This window comes from Ananas comosus, linkage group 3, assembly GCF_001540865.1.
Source record: "Ananas comosus cultivar F153 linkage group 3, ASM154086v1, whole genome shotgun sequence".
Taxonomy (NCBI): Eukaryota; Viridiplantae; Streptophyta; class Magnoliopsida; order Poales; family Bromeliaceae; genus Ananas; species Ananas comosus.
Genome location: NC_033623.1, coordinates 14,379,752 through 14,389,798, shown reverse-complemented (window position 1 = coordinate 14,389,798; position 10,047 = coordinate 14,379,752). Strand labels below are relative to the sequence as shown.

Sequence of the window (10,047 nt, the reverse complement as noted above, 5' to 3'; positions counted from 1 at the left end):
CAATCATACTTTTCTGAAATAGTTCCAGCTAGAATAGCAATTGATAGTGAAATTGCAGTTACCATTGAACAAACTTGAAAAACTTGTCTAACGTTCATTAAATGTACCAATTCACAACCACGTATTTATAGCAGAACCTTGTGATTCCATAAAGGATCGGTACTTACTTCCGTAGTTAGCGGGTTGCATTTGAAAGGCGGACGGAATGCACAGATGCTCCTGTGCTGGTTGTGTCCTTCTCCATCTGACTGATGTAAAAAGTATGATAGAAACACTGGCATCTAAAAGAGAGAATTCTATGCAGAAAGGTTGATAAGGATTTTGATACTTTTTACATACCACCACTGGTACCCAACCAACAGCTTTAAAGCAGTAGGATGAGAAAAATAGTACAGTAAAAGAGAATGATACATGTGTCGTTCTGCATTGAAACAACCAAAAGAAAATATATATTGTTTAGATTATGAATTTCAAAACAGATAAGGAATGGCGGTTTTCATGCCCATATATTGTGCATCTTATTTTCAACAGATAAATTCCATCACCAATAAGCTACAATAAAGTAAAATATATTAAGTTTAGGGCGCTAGTTTGCATGCTAGGAGGTAACACATGTGCATTGGATGTAATAAAACCAAAGTACCATTAAAATAAAATGCTAAAAAAGTGCTAAATGTTACCATAAGTATCACCTATCCAACAAGTGTGGATCAAAAAGTTACTAGAGCAATGAATACAAAAAAGTGAGCTGTGAATATTCATTTGATCGAATGATCTGTAGCACTCAGTCCAATCGCACAGTCCAGCCCATTGTGTCCTCCACAAGACCCATCTGGAGACTTGTAATAATAGAATAGAGTTGTTTAGACACAACACCAACTCCGCAGTTTCCATAAGCCACCCTGTGAAGAATAGAAATCAGCACGAATTTATAACAAGTCTTTAAAAACTTGGAATACTGCTCTTTTGCTGCATTCAAGTTCACAATGACAGATAACAGTAGCATAAGCTGGAAAGATTGTAATAAGATATTCGGAATCTAAGGTGCATGCCTTGCATTAAATCTTGATCTGATGTCTTCGTTGGACATTAGTCAAAATTGCTGTGGTCAAATGTAAGTTTGTGTAGCATGAAGGACAAAAAATAAATAAATAAAATCATATATGAACATTGGCTTGAGATACAATGCCTGAAATATGCCAGGTTTGTAAATCCAACCCAAGCTCGATCATAATTAGAACTCGGAAGGTTAAACAGCTCAACTGGAAGAGCAGATCAAGGTCTGATTTCACTTGAATCAAACTCGACAATCTAACCTAGGCAAGCATGTGAGATCTTGTTTGCAATGGGAAATCTTATGGGAAATCTTGTTTAAGTGATACATTCTATGCTCATAAAATAAGTGAGCAGAGCAAGAAAAGGTTCTTAGAATTTGAAAGAGCACTGGAAAAGGACAACGTGAAGTTTTTGATATATATAAATATATGGGTCAATTGCATTCAGATCTCTGCAAACATAGTGAATTGCAGAAATATCCCTGTAAAGTTCAACTTTCATAAGTTATCCCTGCAAAAATTCTAATGTTTTCATATATGCCCCTGCCGTTAGAATCCGTTAGAAAAGTTTAATTAACCATAGGCTAAATACTTTACCCGGGTTAATTTTTGACATTTTTACCCCTCTTATATTATACTATTATAACTTTTGGAGGGACATATTTGTGATGGCAAAATTGAAAATATAAATAATTTTCTAACGGTTCTCTAACAGTAACAAATCAGTGAGACATATTTGAAAACATTAGGACTTTTGCAGAGATAACTTATAAAAGTTGAACTTTACAGGAATATATTTGCAATTCACTATATTTGCGGGGACCTGTATGCAATTAACCCTAAATATAAATATAAATATAAATATAAATATAAATATATATATAGTGCACTAAAACTCTAAAACTTGATTAAGACAGCCGAATGAAAGAACCATCCCCTAGACGGAATTAACATCATGAAAAAGAAAAAGATGAAATAGTTAAAAAAGACTGAGAGAAAAATGAAATAGCTAAAAAATATTAGAAAAGAATATTTTACCTTTTCCCACGGTAGGTGATACTTCCTACAGGGGATACAACAACAGCCGTTCCTGTGCAGAAAACTTCATCAGCTTCAAGTAACTCTTCTACCGATATTAGTTGCTCTCGAACCTGCAAAATTTCAGACTTTATCATAAAACACTCAAAAACAACCAGATCTTCAAATTATAAAAAGTAAAATAGGCAAAGAAAATCTACAACTGTAAAGGACATATACAACTCTTTCATTATTTACAGGGATGTACGGGTATATAGTACCTCAAACCCGTGGCCCCTTGCAACGTCAATTATACTTTTCCGTGTAATTCCAGGAAGGATTGTTCCCTTTAATGCAGGGGTTGAAATAACATTACCCTAAAAGAAAGACAATACTCATTGCAACAGTGCATAAAACATCCAAAGGAGCTTTATATACAGTTAAGTATATGCATATATGACCTAGCAGAAATTGGAAAAAAAAAACGTAACACTATTATTCAGGTATTTCCTGATCAACAATACACCAATTAAAAGAAGGTCAGTAAGGTGAGAAAGGCATTACAATAACAATGTATACATTTATATAAGTCAGATTATACAATAAAAGTTTTGACATAGGTGGCCAATGTGCCGTCTCATACCCAATTTCTGTGCTCCTAACTTGTTACTAAATATATTAGGCCGTAGTCGTTATCTTCACAAAATTTGTGCCAAAAACAGGGTTTGAATAGAGGAATAGATTCATAGCCACAACAAAAATAGTAGAGATGAAAGGTTAGACTGTTGATGTATCATATGCCTAGCATATCATTAGATTGTCGTTGTATTATATGCAAAAGCATATAGTATCATTGATTTTTCAAGATAAAACAAACCTGCATATCCATTTGATTATAAGTTCTGATATCATATTTTCAAGGCATACCTTCACAATAAATATATTACAGGAAGAAACTTCCTCAAGATACTTCTTCTCGACAGAGTCCAAATACAAAACATCAGAATAGCCTTTCTCCTTCGCAATTTTCTGTGCCTTCAGAACCTACACATGAAAAACGGAAAACTGTAAGTAACAAGCATCAAGTACATATTTGAAGTCCTAATAATGGGAACTTCAGAAGTTACAATAATTAATATTCCTCTGACAAAATTCCAGTTGTGTATGAATAAATGTTAAGGTCTCATCATTACTTAAAAAAGGAATGCCAAAACTTATTGCAATGATTGTGGAGCAAAAAAAACACCAGTTTGTTCCTTTCGGTTATCTATTATATTCTGAATCTAACCTTTACTATTGGCAAACATAAAAATATTATCTTCTGATTCTGCTCTATGTCCCACTTTGCTATTGCCAAAAAAGTTTGCTTGTCAATGGATTGTCAGGTAGCAAACTATTTGCTAAAGGAACTATAGGATTCGCAAAAAGAAAACTAAAACAGAAAATAGGCACATACATTTATTGAAACATATATACAAATAACATTAGTCAAAGCTGAAAATTTAAATCTTTAGCACCAATTTTATTGGAGGTTAAATTAAGAACAAACAGGAAGCTGCGAAGCTCCACCTGCTCCCAACCCTGCTGTCTGTGAATTTGTGCATGAATGTGAATGTCCAAGCAACATTAAATAGCAACAAAGTGTAAATTCCCAACCTACAGCTCATACTTAGACAACAAGCAAATAGAAACAAAATTCACAAGCATAACTCTAAATATGCATCTACAACTTCCAAAAGATTATAATAATAATAATAATAATAATAATAATAATAATAATTTTCATTTACCGAAGCATAATTTCCAATAGTCTTCACTCCGCCAGTGCCACCACGGGTTGCCCGATGGAAATCGTGTTCAACTATCAAATTTATTGGCGCTAAGCCCTCCTGAATTATACAGATAAGCAAATGTCACTCTCTAATCTTCAATCTAAGTGTCACTAAATCCCAATAGTTCATGAGCAAATAAACTAATTATTAAGCAGCCAGAGGAAATAAATAAGACAAGTAACTATTGCAGATAATAGTGAAAACAATAACGTTGATATAAGGGAACCAAAAAGAAAGTGGCTAATCAATGCATTGGAGGTGAAACTTAATTTCAAGGTCAATCATTCTGGGTAGGATTGTATGTATCATCTTTCAATGAACAGATCCATCTTTGAGGGATGGGTTAGAACTGTCAGGTGGCCCCCACAGTAATATTATCAAAGACATTAACAGATGGTCTACCCGCGTTCAACGATGTAAATGCGACCAATGTTTACCTTTATTGTATTATTCATAGAAGTTAAGAGTCCGCGGCTCTCAGACAAATTTAGGATAACAAAAGATTTTGCTCCAAACTAATGCTAAAATTTAGATCCCAAATCTGCCAAGGAGAATTATCATACATGAAGCATATTCTTTAAGACTGTAAGAGAAACAGTATGTAATCAGTCAATCATTACTTGATAAGTTGATTTTGTTTATAATTCTATGTGGCACCACAAAAAGCTGTTGGAGATGAAAGTTGTAGAAAGCTAGCAAAACACTATCAGAATGGGAGTAGAATGCATTTGAAACAGCAAGAGAGGAGACAGGTCCAAGAGCATTAATAACCCCTGGCATACAAATAGCACTGATTTTTTTCACCCTGACATGTTTGACATGCTAGATTGCACATTTCATCATGACTATTCCACCATAATAACTGTCATAACTCTACTGCTAAGAGAAAGGGGCCAAAAGCAAACGTTCAACAGAAGAAACATGACAAATAATTTAAACCAACCTTGAAATAGGTCCCAACAGGAGATACAAAAATAAGAAATGTATACTCAGGAGCAGGTGCAAGGCCAAGAACAGCCCCACTTCCCATAAGTAGCGGTCTAATATACAAGGAACCTTTACCAGTAGGTGGTACCTGCATTGGAAACATTGATTCTTGTATTGACGAGTCAGACTTGCATAGTAGCACTGTGGAATTTGGAATTTAACACAAACTAGCTTACCCATCGCCTATTTGCCAGAACAGTTAGCTTTACGGCATCAACAAATTGCTGGACGGTGGGTGCCGGCATACACATCCGCTCTGCACCCATTCTCAAACGCAAAGCATTTTCCTCAGGGCGAAATAGTAAAATTGATCCATCCTCTTTCCTATATGCTTTTAAACCTTCAAACAACCCCTAAAAAGTCGAAAGAATTGTATTTCTCTGAGAAGTTGGAACAGTAATCTAAGAGAAACAATGCAGAATTTCGTATGAATAAAGAAGCTGTACAACTATCATCCTCAAATGCAGTAGCAGCAGGTACCACAAATCCTTGAGATTGCATTCTCTAATTCCCAAAAATCTATCAACATTTAAATACACTATGTACTCTAAAGAATGTGGCATGCTATCATTTTAAAATACGAGGGAAGATAACAGCAGAGATTGCATGCAAGTTTTAGATAGTCCCAAAAAAGGCACCAGTTCCTCAATGTAAACTAAGCTCTTTGACTTCAAGTGTTGAGATAGATGCAGGTCTCTAATCACACTCAAACAGCAGAAGATAAATGACTCATGTCGATAAGGCATCTTCAAACGGGCATCACAACCTTTAGATCTAACTGAGCCTTTATTATGGATATGCTCTAGTAAAAGAAGAAGATTATGATAAAAAATACTAACAATACATGAGGCAACCTTACAAGAATAAAACTTTTAGCCCTCACTAACCTGCCCGTAATTTAGGACTCCAGAAGATGGGCTCAGCTCAATAGGCCCAAAATGCTTCAATTCACCTCCGGTGAATTTTCCATCAGAAGAGCACTTCATAACATACATAAAATCAGTTGGCACCAGTCCAAATCCAAGATTATCCCAATCTAAATCAACAGTACCAGAAGTTTCCCTGATAAACCATATGAGTTATCATCAATGTTTGATAAAAAGTAACGATAAACTTTAAAGACCCCCACCCCCCTCCAAAAAAAAGGTATAAGCAACTAGTCTCCTGAGTCCTGAATCTCCCCTCTCACATGTAAGTATCATATTTCCCTTTATAAATATAACCGACTCAAAGAAAAAAGAAATAAAGGAAAAGCTTAAACTTATCACTTGAGGAAAAATCAAATTTTCGCATAAACCCGCAACTTCACAATCAAAGCATTCAGATAAACCGTAGAAACACAACCAACTCCATCCTCCAGACAGAAAAATAACTTGACAAAATTGAGTTTATACTGATACATATTAAAAAAGAGGAAAACTGGGGTACCCCTACTAAATAAAAGCAGCAAGTTGTACAATCAAATTTCTTTTCCTAAATATCACCAAGCCATAAAACTTATATTATCATCTAAGCAAGACTAAAAAGCGGATTTTTAATCAAATCAACAAATAAATTAGCAGGCCAGGTTGGTCAATCCCTTCTCTTACTTTTATATCACGATTTTCCGATGTTCAATGAATAGCAATTTTAGACATGGTTAATTGGAAAAAAGAAAAGAAGGAACTTCTTCTGCTAGAGGAAGCCCCTCGAAATACTTCATATCAAATGTAAGGTTAGATGCCGCATTAATTTGGATATAATATAAAGGCAATATAGTCAATTTGTTGGCACTTGGTCACGCTAGAGAACAAAATTATGATTGCGAACTTGTTCTGTAGTTTATGCCACACATTCTTGTTCTCTCTTCTCAAATCCTTCATTCAGATATCCGTCTAAAATTTGAAACTTGCATCTAAATTCATACCAACTGATACTGAATTTAGGAATAATATGTTGAACAACTTAAGGTACAAATGAGTAAATATAAAAATAACCAAAACTAAGCACAAGATGATTGTGATGATAAATTACCATGTATACTTTCAAATAATTTGGTGATCATCACTACAGTATCAAAAACTGTTCTAGATAGAATAAGAGAGAGTACCTCACAATTGCAAAGAGTCCATTGAAAACTATACTACAGCAAAAATAACGAAAAAAAAAAAGCAAAGAAAATAGCAAGATTGCACAAATAATGGCACATAACATGAGAGAACAGTGCTCGAATGCATACTGGTAGGTACTTGCTACAGCAGCTTCACATCTTGTTGCGCTAGGAGCCTCTAAAGAAAGAGACAACCTGGGATGAAGTTGACTTTGAATCTGCAAAATATGCAATAAATATTAATTCTTCTGCATAACGAACATACTTTGACCACCTAAATTCTGTTTTTTTGGAGTATGAACTCAGTCAGCACTGTAGGATTTAGCCACATATTCTTAACCGAGTTGTACATATCTTTGCATAATCATCTCTCAACAACTGGAAAAAAAAAATGTACAGTAGAAAATGGTGAGCAAAAGAGGTAGAGAAAGTCTAATCTTCATTGTATGGTAAATGTGCCATATTGCAAAATTCATTAGGTCAGAATGTTCCTCCCCACAAGTCTAAGGACATTCCCCCTATCCTAATCATGCCCAACAACTGATGCCATTAGCAGCATATACCTTAAGCCTGTACTTAATATGCCTCATAAGTTTCATCAAAAGCCATTCGAAGTCGGCAAGCACACAATCTTGGCCCTCATAGTTTGCTTAAGTTTCATAATGACCTCTTTTGCTTCATTTTTATATTCAAAACCATTACATTTTAACCTTTTCAAATGTTCCACCGTCTTCCCTACATACTGTTCAAATCCCAGCCAATAATGACAAAATCTTGTCTGATACTAAAGGGAAGTCCTTATTCCCGTTCATTCAATTCCAAAATTATTACTTCAGGTATAATCTAATCCTATTAATTGTGCATATGCACTAACCACATTATCAACCTCATCTGCTAACAATGCTCACATTTAAAGAACTTCATCTTTCCTTCACACAGATACAATAATCTTTTACTGCACTCCTATCTTTAACTGATAAATGATAAAGGAAAAGTGATACATGGATTCTAGAAGAAACAAAAGAATAATCAAGAAAGCCCACACTGCTTACTGAAACATAGAACAATGCTGAACCTTCATTAGAGACAATTATCACCTTTGCTTATCACAGCTTTCTTTTCCCACACACTTCCTCGAGGCTCGAGGTCAAGAACAGGTCAAGAACAGGAGACACTAAGTTTTACCCTGTGATCTGGGATTGAACATATCAATTTGAAAATAAAATCCACAACCAATGAGCACTTCTCACCGCTCCCAAAAGAAAATATATATATTGGCGCAAATTCCTTTCCTTTCACATCCGCCAGCATATTTTTCCCAAAGCATCCGACTTGTAGTCAGGTGTACATTAGAACATCCTGTTCCAGCCTCCAAACGAAGCCCTTGATGAACATTCGAATCCAAGAAGTAAATATGCATTTTGGGTTTTACAATCGCCCCATTCCAAACTCCTAACAACTTAGATTCCTCAAAGGGCGTAAGAAAATAAATAAAATTATACTTGCAATGAATGGTTCCGAAAAGAGGGCTTAAATGGCACCAAGAAGCAATCTTGAACTCGAAATCTCAAAGAAAAGGAGAGCAAAGAATCAATTGGGAGAGGATAAACAATAGATCTCGATAAGATAGCTACGAATATGAGAGAGAGAGAGAGAGATGCATTCAGGGTTTTACTAAATCCCCGATCCGACTCCCAACAACTTCTCATGAAACAAAACCAATAATCGCGATGAATGGTTCCAAAAGGGGGGCTTAAATGCCAAAAAAAAGCAATCTTTTAACTCAAAAATCGCCAACAAAAATACCAAATAATCGATTGAGAGAGCGTAAACAACGCAAAACCGAGAACATAAGTATGAGAGAGATCAAGAGGGACCTTGAGGAGCGGGGAGGAGGGGACGAGGAGGCGCCTTCGATCGGGGACGAGAGAGGCGGAGGGGATAGGGGAGGAGAGGGGGGCGCCATGGTTGGGGCGGAGACGTGGGAGGAGGATGCCGCACTCCATTGCTCTCGCTTCGGCTTCGGAGGGTTGGGCGAGAGCGAGAGCGAGAGAGAGAGAGAGAGAGAGAGAGAGAGAGAGAGGAGAAAAGAGTCGGGGGTTATAAAAAGACGACGTAGGGTTTTGACCAGATACGTCAGATATACCGTAGTCGTACTTAAATTAAACTACGGTTCCGTGGAGCGCACGTCAAAAGCACGTGCGAAGGAAAACTTAATTAGAAAAATTAAGATGTCGTCAATTGGCTCAAGGGCGTTACCGACTTTCACTAGCTCTCTCCTATGCAAAAAGAATGTACCAAGAAAAAAAAAAAAAGTCATTATATTATTTTCTTAATTTTTTTAGTATATTTTTTTTTATCCTATGTTCACTTATATTAGTTCAGATCAGAGACATGCTAGGGACACAAACTCTAAAAATTTAAGCTCGCATATATATAAAGATTGAAATTATCAACCTCGTGATCGACAATAGAAACAGTTGAACAACTCTTTTTTTAAAAAAAAAAGAGATATTTGTGTTGTTACCTTTCATGTAATTGGACTGTGACAACGCCGTGTCTTTTTTTTCCTTCAAAAACCTAATCAAATTGCAATTTGGAAAAAACATAAGTAATAGAAAATTCATGAAGTTGACTAGTGATAAGGATGCTACTTAGGAGTAGGTCTTAATTTTTAGACAAGCAATATTCAATTAAAAGTAAGGTGGTAATTAAATAATAAAAAATCAAATTTAAAGATGGAACAAAATCCCTTAAAAATCCCTTTTAACTCATTTGGATTTCATTTTTCCTCTTTTTCATCAGCATAGCAAAGGGACATTACAAAATGTACGAATATTCCACTTTAAGATCAATTGTGGTTGCCAATGTAAAATGAATTACTAAAGTATACCAAAAAGTAAAAACCAATGTTGGAGAGTGGGGTTGGTATACGTACGATTTAATAAACTACAACATAATACGGCTGCTTTATTTAATAAATTAAAATTTCACATCAGTATTTTTTATTATCTTGTTCATCATGTTTAATTTTTTTTTGCTTTTGCAAGCTTTATACATGACAAAT

At 35.3% G+C, this 10,047-nt stretch overlaps 1 protein-coding gene across 1 annotated transcript; it reads right to left on the bottom strand.

Annotated features, from left to right (window-relative positions):
* LOC109707576 (branched-chain-amino-acid aminotransferase 3, chloroplastic-like) lies at positions 481-9,058 on the bottom strand. The gene is made up of 10 exons (XM_020228953.1): positions 8,858-9,058; positions 7,110-7,198; positions 5,779-5,953; positions 5,068-5,244; positions 4,848-4,979; positions 3,863-3,961; positions 3,000-3,116; positions 2,354-2,449; positions 2,094-2,206; positions 481-902 (listed from the first exon to the last, which is right to left on the bottom strand). Exons 1-10 carry the CDS (start codon positions 8,984-8,986, stop codon positions 785-787), a joined length of 1,245 nt encoding a protein of 414 aa, XP_020084542.1. The 5' UTR covers positions 8,987-9,058; the 3' UTR covers positions 481-784.